A 22,858-nucleotide genomic window follows, 5' to 3' on the forward strand; every position below is an offset into this window, starting at 1 on the left:
TGAATTTCATCTATCGGAACTGCTTGAAGACGAAATAAATATAACGATCATCACCGTTAAAGTCTCAAAAAAAGCCCGAATAAATGCAGCCATGCCAAGCTAAAGTGGTCAAACAACGCGACAACGAAAAGTATTACCCTTTAGTAAAGAGGTGGCCCAAGATTAGGTTGCATTCTCCTAACCCCAAACGCAACAATATTTAAATAAATGAACTATTTTAGAGTTGATTTCTTTCTATAAAGTCCTCTGTCGTGCATTGTCAATTTTTGGGGTGAAATCAACCTTCCCAGAGAACTCTGTCTAACTGAATTTGACAGAATAGAACTTTACACATTTCTTGCCTTCTTTTAACAGTTTGTCTTGGTTCCCCCTGCCCGCATTCTGGCATCCTCAGGTCGACATCCAAGCATATTTTGGAACGTTCCTCATCACATTTAGCGGCACTTAAGACTACGATAAAACCAACTACCGAAAACCAAATGCGATCAACTACATCATCAGCGAACGAAGGCTACTTAACAAGTATTTTCCCTGCTGGACAGTCCACACCATTTTCCTACTCGATATCTTTTGGTACCTTAATCTTAAGAACATCATTTGAAACAGAGCACAATAGTTTAATTCTTAAGACTATGAAGACTGTCTCATTAAGCCACAACATTTCAATACTGCAGTCATTAATATCAACAAGCAAAATCTCATCAACATCATCATCATCGCTTGTTAAAACTTCCAAGTCCTTAAAAATGAGGTTATCGTTGTCGTCGCCTCTCTTTCAAGAATCCATTCATCACGTCACCCCATTGTTTCTGACACCAACCGCTACCGGATGTGTTGACAAATCCTCGGTTTTAGCAGGTCCTACTGAATTTCACCCAACCGATGGAATAGCAGTTGAAATGAAACCATATCACAATGTAAGTATTGCTTTTACTTACTTTTAGAAAGGGACTACTATTGTTTATAATCTATAAACTTAACCAGGGTTAAAAACTGAAGTCCTCAAGCTTTGTTAATGCTACAAAAAGCGAAACTTATCAGTTGTGACTAAGGTAAACGGAATCACTAGAATGACAAAAATGACCGGCATCACTGGGATGAACAGGGTGACTCGAATGAATAGGAAAACTTGGACGACCAGTATAAGCGGAATAAAAAGGATGACTGGGTAGATCAGGATTATAAAGAAAAAAAGAAAAGACGACAAGGATAAACCGTATGACTAGAAGGACTAAAAAGACTAGGATGACGGAGATGATTGGGATGGCTAGGATGACTGCATCGAATGACCAGGATGAATCGCATGGCAGGGATAACTGGTATGACAGAAAGAACTTCGATGACAAGAATCATGGGGATAACAAGCATGACCAAAATGACTGAAATGGCAGGATAACAGGGACGAACACGTTGACCGGGATGACCGACATGACTGCCATGACTATGGCAACCGAGATGACTGAGATAACCGGGCCGACCGGGACAACCGGGCGCCTCAGACAACAGGGACGGCCAGGACTTTCCGGACAACCGGAAGAAATGGAATGACCACGGTGACCAAGATGAACGCGACGACCGGAATGACTGGGATGACCGGGACGATTGGAAAAAAAGGGAGAACTGGGATGAGTTGGACAACTGGGGCGATTGGGAAGACCAGGACAACCAGTATCGCTATGGAAAAGCGGACAACTGGGATGACCTGAACAACCAGGTTGACGGGACGACTGGGGCGACCGGGACAACCGTTGCAACAAGGTCGACGAAGACAAGCGGAACAATCTTGACAACTGAGATGACCGAGACGACCAGGACAACCGGGCGCCTCAGACAACAGGGACGGCCAGGACTTTCCGGACAACCGGAAGAAATGGAATGACCACGGTGACCAAGATGAACGCGACGACCGGAATGACTGGGATGACCGGGACGATTGGAAAAACAGGGAGAACTGGGATGAGTTGGACAACCAGGTTGACGGGACGACTGGGGCGACCGAGACAACCGTTGCAACAAGGTCGACGAAGACAAGCGGAACAATCTTGACAACTGAGATGACCGAGACGACCAGGACAACCGGTCAACCGGGACGACCGGGTCAACCCGAACAACTAAAATGACCAGGAAAAATGGCGCTACCGGAACGACCAGAACAACCACGACGACCGGGACAACCGCTACAACTGGGATTACCGAGATGACTGGGATGACCAGGATGACTGGAGAGAGGAGGGAGATAATCGTTTATTCAAAATCACAACTAGCAGCTATAAGCTGAATTACTTGTGTTTTGTACATGTTGATAAAAATTTAACCTTATAAAAATTCTTAACTATAACATAAGAAAAAATACTATTATATAACGATAAAATTACATCAAATCTAGTATAAAAGTTCTATTTACAATTGTGCTTATCTGTATAGTGCATTACGAAAGATTTCTAAACCTCTTTGTTTTTACCCGTGGGATTGAAACCATACGCCTATTCCTAAAGTTATATCTCTCATTGTCGTTTCGCGCGGGCAACAAGCCGGCTAATTTACGCTGGCGATTGCTCTCTACAATTTGTTTATACAGAATGCTACATAATTCCTCGCGTCTTCCAGGGCCTTGCTATACGAGACCTTTGGGAATAGAATCCTTGAGACTCTTTTCTGAACCCTCTCTATTTGGCCGCACAAATAGGCTGGCAAGCTGGAATGGAAAGCCTGGCATGCATATTCTAGGACGGAACGAATGCCTGCGCAATAAAATTGAATTAGGAACTTTCGATCTATGCCAGCGCGCTTAAGTTGCTTTCGCAGTAATATTATCGACATGATCGTTCCATTTAAGGTCGTTCCTTTCAGTGACACCTAATATTTTAGCTGATTTCACAATTTCGAAAGGGATGAAGAGATAGGGTACAACTTGGACGACCAGGACAAGCCGGACAACTGGGATGGTCGGAACGAATGAGATGTCCTGGACAACCAGGACAAACCGGATGACTGGGATGGCCAGGACAACTAGCCGACCGGGACGACCGAGATAACCAGGACAACCGGTCGACGGGCACAACCGGGATAACTGGAATGGCCTGAATGACTGGGGTGTCCGGGAAACCTGGACAACTTGGATGACGGGGACATAGAGGACAACCGGGACAATTGGGTCAAGTGGGATGACTGGGATGACCGGGCTGATTGGAGTGACCTCCCGGTCACTCCCGTTGAAGAGGACGACCAAGACGACTGGAAAACCGGGACAATCGGGACAATGGGGATGCCCAGGTTGACTGGGATGGCCGGGTCGTACGACCTGGACGATTAGGAGGATCTTTTTGAGTTGGAAGACCGGGATGACTAGGGCGACCAAGACGACAGAGACTATAGGCACAACTGGGATGACCGGGACGACTGGGACCAACCGGAACAGAGCGTTGGTGCAGATGAGTGCAGTTTGGTGCATTTTGGTGCAACAGGTGCAAATTGATGCAGATTGGTGCATATAATTTGCAGATTGTTCCATGTAATAATTTGCAGATTGGTCCATGTTGTTTGCACTATACAAGTAATAATTGTATCATAATTATTACTATTACTATTATTATTAATTTAGTGTAGTTTGGTACAAATTGGTTCAGTTGAGTGTAGATTGAAGTATATTAGTGCACCTTGGTGCAGATTGGTGCACTTTGATGAAACTTGGAGCATATTAGTGCAGTTTGGTCAACTTAGGGCCAATTGTTGCAGTTTGGTGTAGAGTGGGGACCTTTTTGTGCAGATTGGTGTAGCTGGGTGCAGATTGGTGCAGATTAGTGCACTTTGGCGCAGATTAGTGCAGTTTAGTTTAACTTCAGTCGCTGATAGAATGTGTTGAGACACTTCGCCCTAAACTGGGCTTTTTTACGTTTTACTGACTTCCAAAGGGGCAAATATACCCTTTTCTTCCCCGCTCCCTGTAGCAATGTTGTGCCGCTGTTCGAGCTACCTATAGAAAACAACAAAAATTCCACCTCTGAATGGAGGGGACAGGGAAGGGGTGTAGATTCTTTGGTTATCTGAAGTTACCCTATTTCAGTACAATCTCTCAACAGTTTTGTCACCGATTGTCGGTGCACACTGGTGCAGATAACTGCAAGTTCGGACAGGTAGGTGCAAGTTTATGCAGAGTGATGCAGTTGGGTGCAAGCTGGTACAGTTTGGAGCACCTTGGTGCACATTGGTCCAGATAGGTGCAAGTTGGAGAAGAATGGTACAGTTGGGTGCAAGTTGATGCAGACTGGTGCAACTTGTTGACGATTGATACAGTTTGGTGCAACTAGGGGGGTGCGATTGGTGAAGTTTGCTGCAACGTGTTGGTGCAACTTGCTGCAGATTGGTGCAGTTTGGTGCAACTTCTTGCAACTTGGTGCAGATTGGTGCGACTAGGTGCAACTTGGTGCAGATTTGTGCAACTTGGTGCAACTTGATCCAGCTTGGTGCAGTTTGGTGCAACTTGGTGCAGATTGGTGAAATTTGGTAATTTGGTGCAACTTGGTTGAGATTAGGTGCCATCTTGGTGAACTTGATGCAGATTGGTGCAATTTGGTAGTTTGGTGCAACTTGGTTGAGATTAGTGCAGTTTAGTGCCATCTTGGTGAACTTGGTGCCGTTTGGTGCAACTTGGTGCAGATTGGTGTGGTTTGATGCAACTTGGTGCAGATTGGTGCAGTTTGGTGCAACTTGGGGCAGATTGGTGCAATTTGGTGCAACTTGGTGCAGATTAGAGCAGCCTGGTGCAACTTGACGCAGCTTGATGCAGTTTGGTGCAACTTGGTGCAGATTGGTGGGACTTGGTGCAACTTGATGCAATTTGGTGCAACTTGGTGCAGATTGGTGCAATTTGGTGCAATTTGGTGCAACTTGGTGCAGATTGGTGCAGTTTGGTGCAACTTGGTGCAGATTGGTGGGGCTTGGTGCAACTTGATGCAATTTGGTGCAACTTGGTGCAGATTGGTTCAACTATGTGCAGATTGGTGCAGTTTGGTGCAATTTGGTGCAACTTGGTGCAGATTGGTGCAGTTTGTTGCAACTTGGTGCAGGTTAGTTCCATCTTGGGGAAGGTGGTGCAGTTTGGTGTAACTTGATTGGTGCGGATTGGTGCAGTTTCGTGCAACTTCGTGCAGATTGGTGCAATTTGGTGCAAATTGGTGCAGACTGGTGCAATTTGCTGCAACTTGGTGCAGACCGGTGCAGGTTGGTGCAACATGGTGCAGATCGGTGCAGTTTGGTGCAACTTGGTGCAGGTTGGTGCCATCTTGGGGAAGGTGGCGCAGTTTGGTGTAACTGCCGATTTAGTGCGACTAGGTGCAACTTGGTGCAGACTGGTGCAATTTAGTGCAACTTGGTGCAGACTAGTTCAATTTAGTGCAACTTCGTGCAGATTGGTGCAATTTGGTGCAAATTGGTGCAGACTGGTGCAATTTGGTGCAACTTGGTGCAGACCGGTGCAGGTTGGTGCAACATGGTGCAGATCAGTGCAGTTTGGTGCAACTTGGTGCAGGTTGGTGCCATCTTGGGGAAGGTGGCGCAGTTTGGTGTAACTGCAAATTGGTGCAACTAGGTGCAACTTGGTGCGGATTGGTGCAATTTGGTGCAACTTGGTGCAAACTGGTACAATTTCGTGCAACTTGGTGCAGACCAGTGCATGTTGGTGCAACTTGGTGCAACTTGGTTCAATTTGGTGCAACTTGGTGCTGATTGGTGGAATTTGGTGCAACTTGGTGCAGTTTGGTGCAACTTGGTGCAATTTGGTGCAACTTGGTGCAGACTGGTGCAGGTTGGTGTAACTTGGTTCAATTTGGTGCAACTTGGTGCAGATTGCTGCGACTTGGTGCAACGTCGTGCAATTTGGAGCAACTTGGTGCAAATTGGAGCAATTTGGTAATTTGGTGCAATTTGGTGGAGATTCTTTAAAAATCAAGCAAATTAGCTGTAGGATACTATTTAGGGAGTCTTTAGATCATTTTTTGTATAGTGTAGTTAGTTGCGTAGTCATTCTTATCTTATTTTAGTTTTTATCCTTATATTATGTTTTTATGACAGGACCCCTTTGATAACAGTGCTCTTGCACTGAAGAGCTATCCTGTATAAATATTCGTTGTTATTGTGATTTATTATTTATTAGTGTAGTTTGGTGCCATCTTGGTGAACTTGCTGCCGTTTGGTGCAACTTGGTGCAGATTGGTGTGGTTTGGTGCAACTTGGTGCAGATTGGTGCAGTTTGGTGCAACTTGGGGCAGATTGGTGCAATTTGGTGCAACTTGGTGCAGATTAGCGCAGTCTGGTGCAACTCGCTGCAGAGTGCTGCGGTTTGGTGCAACTTGGTGCAGATTGGTGCGACTTGGTTCACACTGATACAGTTTGGTGTAACTTGGTGAAACCTGGTGCAACTTGGTGGAACATGGTGAAGACTGGTGCAACTGGGTGCAGTTTGGTGACAGTTGGTGGAGATTGGTGCAGTTTGGTGCACCTTGGTGCAACTTGGTGCAAATTGGTGCGACTTGGTGCAACGTGGTGCAGACTAGTGCAGTTTCGTGTAACTTGGCGAAACTTGGTGCAACGTGGTTCAACATGGTGCAGATTGGTGCAACTTGATGCAACGTGGTGCAACGTGGTGCAACTTGGTGCAGATTGGTGCAGTTTGTTGCCATCTTTAGGAAAGTAGTGCAGTTTGGTGTAACTTGGTCAAGATTGGTGAAGTTTGGTGCAAGTTGTTGCAACTTGGTGCAGACTGGTGCAACTTGGTGCAGCTTGGTGCAACTTGCTGGCGTTTGGTGCAGTTTGGTGCAACTTGGTGCAACTTGGTGCAGATTGGTGCGACTTGGTGCAGTTTGGTGCAACTTGGTGCAACATGGTGCAGATTGGTGCTACTTGGTGCAACGTGGTGCAACTTGGTGCAGATTGGTGAATTTTCGTGCAACTTGGTGCAGATTAGTACAGTTTGTTGCCCTCTTGAGGAAGGTGGTGTAGTTTGGTGAAACTTGGTGCAGATTGGTGCAGTTTGGTGCAACTTGTTCCAGCTTGGTGCAGATTGGTGCAAATTGGTGCAGCTTGGTGCAGTTTGGTGCAACTTGGTGGAGATTGGTGCAGTTTGGTTCAAATGGGTGCAGATTGGTGCAACTTAATGCAGATTGGTGCAACTTTGTGCCATCTTGAGGAAGGTGGTGCAGTTTGGTGTAACTTGGTGCAGATTGGTGCAGTTTGGTGCAACTTGTTGCAACTTGGTGCAGATTAGTGCAACCTTGTGCAACTTAGTGCAGTTTGGTGCAACTTGGTGCAGACTGGTGCAATTTGAAGCATGTTGGTGCACATTGGTGCAGTTTGGTGCAACTTGGTGTAGATTGGTGCGACTTAAGTGCAACTTGGTGCAGACAGGTGCAGTTTGGTGTAACTTGGTGCAGATTGGTGCACCTTGGTGCAGCTTACTGTCGCTTGGTGGAGTTTGGTGCAAATTGGTGCAGATTGGTGCAACTTTGTGTAGATTGGTGCAGTTTGGTGTAACTTGGTGCAATTTGGTGCAACTTGGTGCCGGTTGGTGCAGTTTGGTGCCATCTTGGTGCAGATTCGTGCAGTTTAGTGTAACTTTGTGAAACTTGGTTCAACTTAGTGCAACATGGTGGAGATCGGTGCAACTTGGTGCAGCTTGCTAGAGTTTGGTGCAGCTTCGTGCAGATTGGTGCAATTTGGTGCAATTTGGTGCAGATTGGTGCAGTTTGGTGCAACTTGGTGCAGATTGGTGCGACTTGGTGCAGCTTGGTGCAGACTGGTGCAGTTTGGTGTAACTTGGTGTAGATTGGTGCAGCTTGGTTTAACCTACTGCAGCTTGGTGCAGTTTGGTGCAACTCGGTGCAGATTGGTGAAATTTCGTGAAACTTTGTGTAGATTGGTGCAGTTTGGTGCAGCTTGATGCAATTAGGTGCAACTTGGTGCAGGTTGGCGCAGTTTGGTGCCATCTTGGTGCAGATTTGTGCAGTTTAGTTTAACTTTGCGAAACTCGGTGCAACTTGGTTAAAGATGGTGCAGATTGGTGCAACTTGGTGCAGCTTAGTGCATTTTGGTTCAACTTGGTGCAGATTGGTGCAATTTGGTGCAACTTGGTGCAGATTGATGCAGTTTGTGCAACTTGCTGCAGATTGGTGCGACCTGGTGCAACTTGGTGCAATTTCGTGAAACTTTGTGTAGATTGGTGCAGTTTGGTGCAGATTGGTGCAGTTTGGTGCAACTTGGCTCAGATTGGTGCGACTCGGTGCAAGTTGGTGCAGACTGATGCAGTTTGGTGTGACTTTGTGAATCTTGGTGCAGATTGGTTCAACTTGGTGCAACTTGACGCAGTTTGGTCAATTTGGTAATTTGGTGCAACTTGGTAGAGATTAGTGCAGTTTGGTGCCATCTTGGTGAACTTGGTGCCGTTTGGCGCAATTTGGTGCAGATTGATGTGCTTTGGTGCAACTTGGTGCAGATTGGTGCAGGTTGGTGCAACTTGGGATAGATTGGTGCTATTTGGTGGAACTTGGTGGAGATTAGAGCAGTCTGGTGCAATTTGGTGCAACTTAGTGCGACTTGGTGCAACTTGGTGCAGATTGGTGCAGTTTGTTGTAACTTGGCGAAGCTTGGTGCAACATGGTGCAGACTGGCGGAACTTGGTGCAGTTTGGTGCAACTGGGTGAACTAGGGGCCGTTTGGTGCAACTTAGTGCAGATTGGTGCAGTTTTGTGCAACTTGGGGGAGATTGGTGCAATTCTGTGGAACTTGGTGAAGATTATAGCAGTCTGTTGTAACTTGGTGCAACTTGGTGCAGATTGGTGCAGTTTGGTGCAAGTAGGTGCAGATTGGTGGAGTTTGGTATAATTTGGGGCAGACTGGTGCAGTTTGGTACTAGCTGGTTTTCTCACATTGGTGCGGTTGGGTGCAACTTGTTGCGGTTGTGTGTAGATTCTGCGAAGATTTTTCGTCGAGTGTAAAGTATCTATTAAACTGATTGACATTATTATGTTTGTTAGTGCTAGTTTTTTCACTGTAGTGTGACTTTGCCGGTAGAGTGTTCCCTTTGGGTTTCCTGTTTATAATGGTGCACATGTGTTTTTTAGGTTGTCCTTATTTAGTTCCAACTGTGATGACTGGGATGATAGGGATGATTTTAATGACCAGTCCCTTGTTGTTCAAAAGCTGGATAGCGCTATCTACTGGATAAATCACTATCCAGTGAATAATAATTAGGAAAACCAGTTCCGCCATCCACTGGATAGAGATTTCTATAATGGATAGCGCTATTCATATTTCGAACAACTGAGCCCAGTACGACAGGGATGCCTGGGATGTCTGGGATGACCGGGATGACTAGTAGAACCTGGAAGTCCGGTACGACTGGGATCACTACATTACTACGTCTTATTTTGTTAAGCTTTGAAGAACGAATCTGGCACGCTCTAGTAAATTGTCATTTACTCATCTATTAGCTTCAAATCACAAAAAATTTCCCCTTGAGACGAACAGTGTGGATGAGTGAGAACTATCCCTTCTTCAATTCTACAATAAAAATACGTCTTTGTCTTGACAGGTGGTGGACGTGGCAAATATTTCAGAGGTAGCGAGTCACATGAAACCTTTTTTTAAACGATTAGAACTATTTCATGTAAATTTGTTGAGTTAGTTGAATGGAGGAAAATGCTTTAAAACTTATTACTATTAGGCTTGACACCATCTATCTAGATTCAACCTTCTGTCCACCAGCCTAATTCTCTATTTAACCTCGGTCAGGCACAGTAACTTGAAAGGTTTGTTTCATTTTACAGTGGACTACTGAAAGGAAGCAGCGACTTGAAGTGGCGTTGGTGAATAAAATAAATGAGTATTGTGCAAAGCATGTTACGCCTTGCATGATTACCCCGAACATGACTGATGATAGGTAACAAAATACTATAGTAACTGTTAATTTTATGGTAAAAAAATGAGCATTTCCAGTTTACACCGACCTTATAGCTTTTATAATGGACTTTAACAGTGGATGGTAACATTGATAGATTTTTTTCTAACTGTGGATACTAAGGATATTTTGTGTCAGTTAGACTGTATTGACAATGCCCTTGAGTTTAACGTGGTAAGGAACGACATCACTGAATTGTTTTTTAATGGCTTGTTCACTGGCTTTCGCAGTATTTAATTATTTTGTTTGAACACAGTAAACATGATCGTTCTAGAGTACTAAATCAGGGGCACCTAACGAGAATATAGTTCAAAACCACATAAACATAGCATTGTTGAACGTACTTTAGTATTTAAACGGTAGATAAAGGCTTATTTTTATCCCCTACAAATTTTTCATCTGCTCGGATTTCCTAGCTGAAAGTATAGTGATCCGAAAATTATAGGGATCAAAATTTACCTCTTCGAAAATTTCAGCCAGAAAAAAGGCTCCCGAAAATTCTAGCTGACCTTTTTAGGGTAAGAATCCGTTAAAAATGGGCAATTATACGATTTTTTTGAAGTTCGAAAATCCTAGGAGAGGCAGGCAAGCAAGAAATTTTTCAGAAAATGATCCGAAAATTCTAGACCTCAAATCGTCTTCCGAACAGATAATTTTCCGAAAATTGTCGTCGGGTGCCCCTGCTAAATAACGACGTTTTGTCAGCTCAAGAGATCATGGAAACGCGAAAAGACTATGTTGATTAAGGGGTTGGTTTAAACTTAGTAGAAGAATTCCTTCTTGTTTCAGAAATAATGTTTGTTTGTGGAGAAAACAGTTCTTTTAGTAACAAAACTGGCGGGCAATTTATAGGTCCTTTTAAATCAGTCTCTAAAAGAAGATGGGCATTTATTGAAATGCATGATTTCTGTGATCCCCAGAACCCTATTAAACATGTCACATATCATTATGAAAATAACAAACAGTTCAGTTGGCAAAATCTGGGTCCGACTAAAAGTGAAGCTTCCAATCAGCCTGTCACAAAAGCCAGGTAAGTGAAATTTTTCTAGTTTTCTGCCTCAGGCACCGCTATGGTGTGGACAACAGCTAGAAAGCAAAGGCCGTAATTGGAGGGACAAACTAAGCGCGCTTAGTATGGCGTACCCTTCCCATGACTGACTATGTGCGCCAGGTACAAGAGAGACGCCTGGGTACGAAGAAAAGCTAGTATTTATGTGGTGAGATACTCATCATCCGGTAAAGGCTGGCCCTGTTAATATGCATATAATTTTTAGACTAAGGCCCGTTGGAGATTTGATAACTATTGGTGAATGGCCAACGCCTTCGCAACTTGAGTCAAATCTTCGCGTACAGAGTAAAAGTAGTCCCTTTTCCATATTGATAACATCATGCATAGTTTCATCAAAACTCTGGTTGTTGCTGATTTTCCAATAGCAGCCCGTTTTTAGCACTTACTATACATTGTACTTACTAGCTGTGTTCTCATTGTTACAGCTAGTTTTGGAAATTAGGGCAACCTACAGATAAATTAGCATAGGTATTTGCTGATTGATAAGTGAGTAATCTGTTGGTTGGCGCGCATGATTTCTACGAGTAATTCTCTATTTTCCAATTCCCCATAATACACTCTGTTTGCCCCCCAAATTTTGCATAAACCATTGTTTTTAAATGCTCCTGGGAGTATTGTATTTTCCCAAGAGCATTTTAAGACAATAAGTTATGCAAAATTTGGGGGGCAGACAGAGTGTATTATGGGGAATTGGAAAATAGTCAATGGCGAACTAAGCCGTCAAACTATGTTCCTTGCGACATTCCCTTTCGCGTTATTTCTTCCAAACAGCGGTTAATACGACAGTTATAAGTTTCATTTTTGCCAACGAGCAGCCTAATACGGTCGTGCACAAAAGTTCCAAGGCACAGTGAATCTCGAAGCTATGTTACATAAGTTAGAGTAAGGTAACTTTTATGACGTAATGCAGAACAGAGAATGCATTGTTTTCAAGCGAACACGTGATACAGAACAGAGAATCCGCGATCCGTGCAAGGGTTTGTAAGTCCCGTGCTCATCCCATCTTCAACCAATCGTCGGGTGGATTAATTCGCAACATACACGTATAGCTGTCGCATTTGCCCGCTGGAATTTTTTTTCTTACGGTAATTCATGACATTTGCAAACAAATTAACGTAATCTTCATAAATTGATCGTTTCTCATTGCACGATGTCTTGACGCTACGACTTGTAATGACACACACACATACTGAGAGTTTTGGGCTTCTTGGATTACTTTGCCATCACTTGCTGATTAAAGCATTTTCCTGGCTTTCCCTGTTGCTTTATATTAAAGGATACTTGCCTTCCAATGTACTGCGAACAATAGTCTTGGAGAACAAAGACAGTCTTGAGAGGAACATTGGAGCTGAAATTGTTACCGTAAATGAGGTCACTTGGGACTCACCCACCCTAACCACAGAACGATCCACTATTAAGATAGTCACAGTGTTACCAACTACTCTCCAGGGATCGCTCCAGAAATATTACACCACTTTTCTTCCCTACGTTCTAGGAGCCTTTTGCCTGACTGCAGCTTTCATCGTAGGTTTCGTGTTTTACAGGTGAGAGTTTTATTTCCCTCAACATACTGTAAAATTCCGAAAATAAGCCCCTCCATGTATAAGCCCCCCCAAATATAAGCCCTCCAAACTGGTAACGCAAAAAACCGTCCGTTAAATCGCCCCTCCAAATATAAGCCCCCGGAGGCTTGTACTTGGAAAATTGCCCTCAAATACAAAGTAAAACAATGAGCAAAAACGGTAAATATACTTCCAACTATAAGGCTAGCCCAATCGCGTTTGAAACGCAAATTTCCCTCCGTAGATAAGCTCCTCCAAAAATAAGCCCCTCAAAAAGGGCCTTTGAAAAATATAAGCCCCGGGGCTTATTTTCGGAAATTTAAGGTACCCTTTAAATGTCACTCCTCAGAAAGCGAAATTCTGGCGACATGCCTACTCTATATAATTCTTTAACCTGTTGACGAAGGCTACCATTCAAATGAAATCTCTTTACCGAAACTTTGGATTACAACAATTTGTATCATGATCTTAGCATTTTATAAAGATAAATTTTATTTTTTTTATAAGACTTTTACTTAGGATATTGGGTTTTTAAAGGGTCAGGCCATTGTGTGACCCTGCGATAAACTTGGATTAAGTCGCTGTTCAGAGCCAGAGAACGGAGCTCGAATACAAGGTCGCGAACGCCTCTGATAAAGGGTTGGTGATTCTCGATTACCCAACGTTTCACTTTTTCAGCTTTATATTTTTAGTAACCAAATCCCATATTGATTACTTGTTAGTCAGATAATAAACTAGAGGATTCCTTGTTCTATGGAGTTAGCAGCAACAAGCAAAATCTCTCCGAAATCGTTTTCTTTTTTTAAATTTAAGGAGAACCAAGTTACGTGAGACAAGAATCCAGCCTGAAACAACGTCCAACAAATCCGAAGAGGAATTAATTATCTTGTCATCACGGAAGACGTCAACAAGTACTAGGCCTCGCTCAGCTCCAAACGATACCAAGAGAACGGTAAGCTACGGAGCAACTGAATCAGAGATCATTCATTTTTATTTACGAACTGAAAATGAAAACACCTTTTTGTTCTTCCTCCTCCCTCTCTTTGATGCTTTTCTCGTACTCGTCAAAACCGGTCCCGTTGCAGCACTTATGTGCAGAAATGTAAGTTAGCCAACAACGAAAATGGCAACTCTGGCAAATCTCTGCTTAAAAGCCAACACTTCTAAATCCAATTCGATCTGGAACGCACGGCCACGTCTTAACGAGTTCTTAAGAACTCCTAAGTTTTCCGTGGTAAACAAATTACATTTGCAATTACAAATTCAAATGAGATGTAAGAGTAGCCTGAGAAAACAGCCGACATTTCGCGACGCCACCAGTGGTATCCTCACGATATGACGTCTGAGAAAAGGGGGTAGAAATTCCAAACTGATGAGGCGTCACTACCCAGATCTGCTTCTGATTGGTGGAAACAAAGCTCCATCCAATCAGAAGCACAAACCAGGGTTCGGCGAATACAAAAATGACTTCATCTTCTGAATCATTTAAGCCAAATCAGGCCAATCTATGGTCTCTTACTGCACTTAGGTAACACGGAAAGACGCAAAAATCTCCAAAAAAAAATTTTCTTTCAAATCGGCACTCTGAATTCTCACGAAATCACTGAAGGATTTTCAGCCAACTATTAAATTTATTCTTGTTTTTGTATATGTTTATATATCATGTTCCCATTGATAGCGTTACTTCACCTATAGCTTTCGAGACATAAACCACACACAACCCTCATGCTTCAAATAGCTCTTACTGGAGGCTAGTACGTCGAAACTTCAGCTTTTCTATCTCCACATGGTGGCCAGTCTACCTTATCAACTCAATTGAAAGAAACAGCATCTTGTTACAAGCCAGCCCGTTTGTCAGACGTAATTTAACCCCTGTTAGTAACGTCTGCAAAGCAGCGCCGTGATCCTTGTTCTTGTCCCCCCAAAGGAATCAACGAATTACCGGAAGTGCGTTGGCTACTCGACAAGGGCTTTTTTAACAGGACAACCATGGTGCGTATCTAGCAAGTCCTGGTACACAGGGGGGCCTTGCCTAGTCCCTGGGCCTCATTATTCCGCGCGGCCAATTCGTTTCGGGTCACGTGGTCCAAGGGAAAAAGTGACCTTGGATACGTCGCCGAAGTGAATTGACCGAGAAGGCCTGGGAAAACGCCGTACAGGGACTAGGCAAGTGAGGGCCCAGAACAAGGATTTGGGCACTGTTTCGCAGACGGACCGACACGAAACCAGAGTTAAGTTTCGCCTGTGATGCAGGCTAGTTACAAGGGTAAAGCTTAATCTGCCTAATTTTATCTTCCACAGGGTAGCAATCAGACGGACTTAAAATCACTGGACGACCAACTTGAAAACTATAGAAGAAACAGGTACCGGTTTTCGTCAGAATCCGATCTTCGAGAATTGATTCAACCCGATTCAAAGTTTTGCAACGACGACGAAACCGAGGACACTAGTCCGGGAAACGCCCTCTTTCTAACGAAATCACGTCTCCGAGAACTGACCAAAGTATCAACATGATGGTACTGAATGATTCTGTTTGGTCAAGAGCAGGCTGTGTCCGACCATAACAAATCCCCGTGGAAAGCAGTCCACGTGACACCTTTTGGTTGGTTGCTATGGATTGAACAGGATCGAAGGATCGGATGTTGTCGTCAACGGACACTTATACGGTTTTTTCAACTTTTGAGACCAGTTAGCTAAAATCCACTAAAACGGCTGGACCAAACGCCTTAAAATCAGTCAAAACTGATTTCTTGAAAACTAACGAAGAAATTACTTTGCAAAGTCGCGCAAATTTGCAGATCTTAGCTTGGTGGAGGCAAGTCTTTGTAATTCACACCATACAAAAGTCTGTAAAAAAATGCGACTTTGTGCAGCGATATCTTCGCTCGCTTTGGACTTACCACCTTTAAACTTGGTAAGTTTCATAATTGTTGGGTGCTCTTTCTAGCAGTGTCGATGGATATTCGCTTACCGATCTTTATCGAAACTTGAAAAAACCGTGAAAGGGCGTATTCTATGAAAATTTGCCGACGGACAAAGGGGTCACCGATCGACAAAAGAGAGCTCTACCTTAAAGGTGATAAGAAAGAGTGAGGGCTTTTAGACGAGAGAACCTGTGAAGTAGGCACTATAAGGCCTGAGTTCTTAGTGATTTCTTTTTTTAATGAAAATGATCATAAACAAATCAGCTACATTCTAGCTTTCCCTAAAAATTTTTTAATGGGCGACGTACAAGCCAACAAATGCAAAAAAAAGACAAGAAAAGGTGGAAAAAAAAGAAAAGAAAGGCGGAAGTTTTCGAGCTGTTTCCAGCTCTTCAAGCCTGTTCAGCGATATCAAAATTTACTACAAATACTTCGGAAGAAAGTGAAGTACAAATCACAATTCAAGATGTTTCAAGACAAAGACATCCAATACTAATTTCTCTTTGCACAATTTCTTTTGTTGTTTTAAGTGGGGGTTCTCTTCATTATGAGAGATAATAACTGACAAAAAATAAACCTACTGTTTAGAATGCTAGTTAATTGCTTGTTTGGTAAATACTAAACCAGTTTGTTCTTCACCTCCAAGTCAGTGTTTACTTCCTACAACATCACCACATATCTAATACTGATGGTAGTTTATTGTTTTTATCTTTTGCTTCTTTGCCACAGATCTTGGATGTTTCTTGGTGTTGTGGAAACTGTTATTGGTTCGCTTTTGTGTTGTGATATGGATATTGTTCAGTGCCTTTTCAGTTTTTTGTATTACACCTTTTCATGATTGCCACCATCTGCAATACCAGAAACTACCCATATCTTAGAGAAGTCTTTCACTCCTTCCCATCATCAGACTTTCTTGTTGTTTTTTCATATTCTTTTGCCTTGGAGAAAAGGTTTTCTGCAAATGTGTGTAAATCGGGCAACTACAAGGGAGACAAAAATATAATCAGTGATTCTCAAAGTGAATCCAATAGGACCTTGAACCTGAGTTGCCACAGGTATATTTGTTGTGGTTCAATTTTGTCCTTAGTTTCAATTCTATTTCCCTTTATTTTGGGGTGCAGTAATGTATGATAATGAGTTTAAAACAAAGGGAAATCAGCAAAATTTAAACCAAGGATAAAATTGAACCATGACATATTCACCTATTAGAAAAGCAGTTACATTTACAGTGGACAGACCAAGTTGTCTCCAAGATTAGAGATTCAAGCCAGTTAAAACACAGCTCACTAAGTACACTTAGAAAAATAATGCCTAAAGAGGTTTTCAATAGCGTGTACTGCAGGTATTTTCTGGAAGCCTTTGCAGGCACTAGAATGCCCAGGGGAATGGGTGATGCTATATTTAGGTTATGTAAAGGTGTTGGCCTAGAATTGGGCATCATTTATGGGAACTGATCAGCAGTGTGCTAAATTATAAGTCCTTTTTGTTAATGGTTAGACTGGATGGGAGAGGAGTTTTTTGGCACATTGTCTTGAACCGAAGAATGGGGTTGCAAATTAAGTTACACCTAAACATGGTCTGATATAAGGTACATAGTGTTCTGTGTAGGACTTTCAGGAACCTGGTTGCACACCCCCACAAAAATTTGTAGGGTACCCCCTTCTCCAGCATTCACTTGGGTTAAACTAGGGAACTACTTGCTCTGCTATCAAAATATATGATGCGGGCTATGAAGAGAAAATACTAAGAGTTGCTTGCTTCAAAAATATTTGGTTTTTGCCAAGAGAGCATTCAAGCAGAATGTATTTCACAAGTAGTTGGGCAAAAAGATTGACAATAACAGTCATCAGAAGCAGAAGAATATTGTTTACATATACATGCTCTGGCTTCAAAATTTGTAAACAATTTTTTGACCAAAGATAACACTGCCTGGAATACATGTAATTTAAACAAATTTAAAATTATCTTTGGGTCTTTATTTAGCCAATTAAAGCAGAGAGTCTACTGCTGATTAATTCTATACCATGCTATATTTCACACTAGATGACTGTACCTTTAATTATTAAATAATTATGTGGACACAATCCACCAGGCCCTGGTTGTTTAAATGTGTGTTGTCAACTGGATAGATTTTTAATCCAGTGGATAGTGCTATCCAACGTTTGAACATTATGTAAATAAATATTAGGTGGATGGAAGTATTTTAACCTTTGTCTAGAACTTCTTGTGCACTTTCCATTCAACCCAAAATTCTGGAAATCTCAGTTGGTACATCAAATGGAACGTACCATTTCGGTTTGGTCTGACCAGAATATTCGGGACCAGCTTTGAAGGTGGTCCTCTTTGACCGGTCTGGTCATTTCAGTCTCTCGGACCAAAATGTCCCTTTCCATTTGACAAAACTGTTGTCCCTAGAACCGCTCTTTTGTATCCTGCTTACAAGAACAATAAGCAAACACGCAACGGCTTGGGTTGGGTCTGTTCAACCGGAATGAACCATTCCACTGAGCATGAGAAATTTCCGAAATTTCACACCGGAATTTTTGTTGAATAGAAAGCATCCCTTGAATCAAAAAGCATTCAGACCTGAAGCAAATCATACTAATCCACCAACCAAAAGAACTTGCACTTCCACTCACCTTAGACTAAGGCACCTGAGTAATTTTACACAGCGTTAGGAAAAGGAGTCAGGGGTCCACTTACCTCGTATGTCTGAGCTAAATACACACCAGCGACATTCCCTAATGCAAGTCCAACCTATATGAAAATGCAAAGCATAGTTATAGTTTTGACTCTACTTAATATAATTAAAATAATAGACTCTGACTCTAAACACAATGATCATGACCTTTTCTGTTTAGGAGAGGCTCCTAGAGGGTATGTTAGGATATATGGGTGGGGTAAGTGTACCCAAGGGGCGCGATCCATTCAACCAAAATTCCAACCGGTCCGACCGGGAAAAGTGGTCCACCTCAAAAGGTGGACCCGTTTTTTCGAAACTTTTCCGGTTGGACCGAACCGATCCATTGAGTTTTGGACCGAAATTTCCGGAAATTTTGGTTGAATGGATCGCGCCCAAGGTTTCCAAATGTGTGAGTAGTGTTGGAGCTGCTCGAAGGTCTCTCCTAATTGGTCGCAGAAAGCAATGACGTGTCATTCTCCCAACTGTGTTAGTGTTGTTGGGGGTCAGGGAAACGCACCATTGGTGACTTCTCTTCCGAGCAGCTGCTACATGCAAATGTGTACCTGGGGGTGTGGGGCGGGGACCCATATGTAAGAAGTGATTGTACCTCCGTGAACAGTAACTGAATGGTTTCCGGATGACGTTGAACAACTCGGCTGACAGACAACTATTGTCCACAATTAAGAAAGTATCAAAAGCACTCACCACGAGAGAAGCAAGTTGAGTTGTAGTTGGCATAATTTAACTCTAGACGAACGTTAGGTTCAAATTCGAAGAAATCAGCGCTTGTTTTTCAATCCACAAGTAAGCTTTATAGTACTAAAAGTAGAGCTCTTCTCTTTTCGTTCACCCGTAGTGTTGAGCCCGTCATGGAAATAACCAGCGGGCACTATCAACATTACGTAAGTACTTCATATATGCTAATACCTACCCAATATGGCGGCAAACATGGCCAGAAGAAGTTGGAGTGTCATAAGATTCTCCAAAAATATGACCTCCTTGCAACTTTTTAGGCAGAGAATTCTACTGAAAACAAGTAACATGTGTACGGAAGGTAAGTGAATACATTTCCGGATTCTTGTAATTTAGCTTTAGACTTGAGCTTAAATGAAAAAATAAAGAGCGAGTAAAATACATTCAAGTTTAATTCGTGCTGTTGTATTAAATGAGGGATTTTTTTCGCTGCCTATATAGGTTCCCACATTCAGATGTACACTTAAACTGCAAAACAGTCGGTTTTGTTTTCTCAAAATCGTTTTAGAGTAGAGTTCTGAGTAAGCTTAAGAGTAGCGTGAAAGCCTCGCGCGCGAGTCTTATACGCCCATAGGGCGTGTGAGGCGAGAGAAAAAAAACCGATACACCTGGTGATTGGTTTCGCGAGAGAATAGTGCATGTTATTGTTTACGTTTGGCTTCACTTATGTATCAGTCAATTCTTGCTGCGCCCATCCCTCCTTGGGCTACTGCAGGCATTTGCTTGCGCTGTTACTCCTGGGGGTGGGCATTTACCAACCCCAGGGCCACCCCCAAACTTTTGACATGCACGTGGTTTCTTACTTGAATATAACTATAACTACACAGACGATTTTAATGAAATACAAGCAGATTGGCTCATCTGTCAAGGATGGAAAAAACTAAGAAAATTAAGAGAAAAGATTACATGTATGAGAACTTATGAAACATTTACCAAAGGGAAAATGCTTTCATTTTTTTTTTTCAAATTTCCCCAACTAATTCTTTAATTCATTGTATGGAAACCAGCCTGTAGAATTTGTATAGTGGATATTGGGAATTAAGGTACATACAGTGGAACCTCACCTTACGGCCACCTTGGTAATATGGTCATCTCGTTATTACGGCCCTTTTTTTTGGCCATCGGTGACCGTATTAACAGGGTTCCACTGTATATGAAATGTGCATTTTTTAACTTAATAATGCAATTAGCTACAGTACCAGAGTCTTCACATCTACAAATCGGTAACTTTCATTGTGCTTGACCAAAAGCTCTGTGCTCAACAACTCAATCATGCATGGACTGGACCAAGGATTTTCCAAAAAATTAGGGTACTTAGATAAACATTATTACTACTGTTGAGCACTGAATGTATTAAGTTACATGTTTGTGTTGTAGGTTAATCCATTTCCAGTACATCACATGCAACATAACAGTACAATGTTAATCTCTTGTAAGCCCTCACAAAGCCTTATGTATACTAATGCAATGCATTAATTATTGTTTCCACGCTCTTTTCCCTATCTTTCAGCATCAGACACTTTTCAAACATTTGATCAGACATCAAAACGGAAGGATTTTAGGAGAATGAAGGCAGCAATTTACAAGAAAAATAGACAGGATTCGAACTTGGAAAAGGCAGCGCGAGATGAAAAATGTTAGCAACCTTTTTAAACATAACTGTAGCAAATATATATTTGATTGATGGATTAACTATTTTCTCTAATTATTGAGTAGGGTTGTAATTGGAAAGTTGGCTATAATCAGACACTTGTTGATTGAACAGTCATGTCGACCAATCATATTAAGTGCACTCAGCTAAATCAACATACGGAATTCCGTCTATTGATCCACGTCACCTGTAAAATCGCGGGTCCCATGACTATTTGCTGACTCACAAAGGATGCCGATGCATGTCGCATCCTTTGGCTCTAGACCGAAGTGTTAGCGTATTGCTTCCATGATACAAAGGTAATTTAACTTAAGCAAATTGATAATTCGAAGCTTTCGCACTACTCTCCATTTTATCAGGAAATGCAACTGCTCAACCTGTAAATTATTTTGACTTCATAAATTATTTTAATGATTTAAGCCAGTAGAATGTATGGAATGCGGAAAACAGACGGAAAGTCGAATTGTTTCAAATTGTGCTGGAAGTTGTTTTTATTGGTATGCAAATCACCTACCCTTTTGCTTACTTTCCATGAAACTGAAATATCCTGGCTTTTTTACGACTTTTCAATTTGCTTCGTTTCATTTTATATTATTTTTGTGAAAGCTGAATTCTTTCATTTGAATTTACACCTTCAAAAGGAAAAAAATCTTCGAGGAAACGTTGTGTATAAAACCATGGCGATACGTGTCTAGTTCACTTCACTTACACTTACGGGCAAATTACCCTTCATTTGGGAGATTTCCCTGGAGACAAAAATGTCGCCTTTGATTTCTCAGATGCTTGCCTTTTTTGGGCACCCTGTTTATTTTGACTATCAAGATTTTTTTAAGCTTCGCTTCAGACTTTTCATGCCAATGTTATAATGTGGGAAAGTTATGAGAAATGCTGTAACTGAATAAAGGCGTGCAACATGCTTGAAGACTGCATAACTTGATCTTATTGGTATCTTTTGTTCTTCTATTGACTCCAAAACAATCAAGATGTTTCACCAATTTCCACCTACAAATAATAGGAACATTTGATTGACAGGAAAATTTGCATTTTTTACTAGCGACACGTGTCAATAGGCAGGATTTCATAATGACCAATCACAGAATTTATCACAATAGCCATACACCTGTGGCAACAACCACTTGCTCTACTAAACTGAAGATTTTCCAAAATGGACAAGTAATTTGTACCATTAAACAGTGTCTCTTCTCAATATTTCCCTAACTTTGGATAATTGGTAGTGAAAGCTCTTTCCAAAAAAAAAGAATGCATTGGTTTTTCTGAAATTGTAATGGTTGTGAGTCATTGGTAACAGGACTTTACTATTAATTGGTCAATGTAATAGGGCATTATGCATCACGCCTAAGTAATTGGAGAATAAGGTCTTGATTGGGTTCTTTTTTCGCATCTAGCAAAAACTTCGTAATAATTGGAATATCTTGTGTTTAAATTTTAAAACAGTTATTGTCAGTTGTAATTGAAAATAATTGTTTTAATTCATGTTTAAAAATGTCGTTTGGGAACAGGGTCAGAGTTTAAGGTAATGGTTTTGCAGTCATTCAGAACACAAGTGACATCAACTTTAAGCATCAGACTACTAGCCATCATGTTCTAAACTTATTGCTTTGGTATTTTATTCCACAGTGCATATACCTCTAGATACAGTGAGGAAGGACTGGATGGCTAAAAATGAATTCTCAACAACAACAAAACTTGCCAGACATTATGGTATCTATGAACACATGTTCAAGCAAGAGTTCACACCTTCAGTTAGGATGTTAGTAAAATTTGGTGAAACAGACCAAGTGCATTTTGGAAACTTTCTAACTCCATCTCAGGTGTGGTATGCATTAAAGTTACATTGTACTTAAATAATTGTTTCTAAAACTAATAGACTCAAATTATTTGTTAGAATTGAAGATTTTCAATAATTTCCAGTATTGAAACTCATCATAACTGACATGATAATAAGCAATTATTGGATGAGGTTTTTGTGATCTCCGGAATAATCAAGGTCGAGGTAAGTGTTATCAGCCAACAAGCCGTGGGCCGGGGCTGATAACACTTACCAAGACCTTGATTATTTAGGATATCACAAAAACCAAATCAAATAATTGTTTTATTATACATTGTTTGGAAGGAAATAACGACAAACACATTGTGGCAACTTGGAACCTAAATTGACATTGTTGTTGGAAATCATGCATTGCGTGTGCAGCCTACAGATTTGTCAGTTATCTGCTAGCAGATAACTAATAAATCTGTATGTTGCG

General features: G+C 41.8%; 2 protein-coding genes and 1 long non-coding RNA gene across 3 annotated transcripts in view; 1 reads left to right on the forward strand and 2 right to left on the reverse strand.

The window, feature by feature from the left end:
* LOC140928239 (uncharacterized) overlaps positions 1-22,858 on the reverse strand; it is a 240,002-nt gene that overhangs the window by 196,059 nt on the left and 21,085 nt on the right. The gene's annotated exons all lie outside the window — the stretch shown is intronic.
* LOC140928236 (uncharacterized) lies at positions 15,651-19,031 on the reverse strand. The gene is made up of 3 exons (XR_012164636.1): positions 18,893-19,031; positions 18,208-18,261; positions 15,651-16,484 (listed from the first exon to the last, which is right to left on the reverse strand). It is a non-coding gene; the product is annotated as an uncharacterized lncRNA (long non-coding RNA).
* The window catches only part of LOC140928234 (large ribosomal subunit protein mL38-like), an 8,975-nt gene continuing 5,204 nt past the window's right edge, over positions 19,088-22,858 (forward strand). The window contains exons 1-3 of the mRNA XM_073377956.1: positions 19,088-19,241; positions 20,451-20,576; positions 22,230-22,423. Coding sequence (XP_073234057.1) covers positions 19,124-19,241; positions 20,451-20,576; positions 22,230-22,423 — 438 coding nt within the window. The 5' untranslated portion in view covers positions 19,088-19,123. The remainder of the gene's footprint in view (positions 19,242-20,450; positions 20,577-22,229; positions 22,424-22,858) is intronic.

This window comes from Porites lutea, chromosome 2 (genome assembly GCF_958299795.1).
Source record: "Porites lutea chromosome 2, jaPorLute2.1, whole genome shotgun sequence".
NCBI lineage: Eukaryota > Metazoa > Cnidaria > Anthozoa > Scleractinia > Poritidae > Porites > Porites lutea.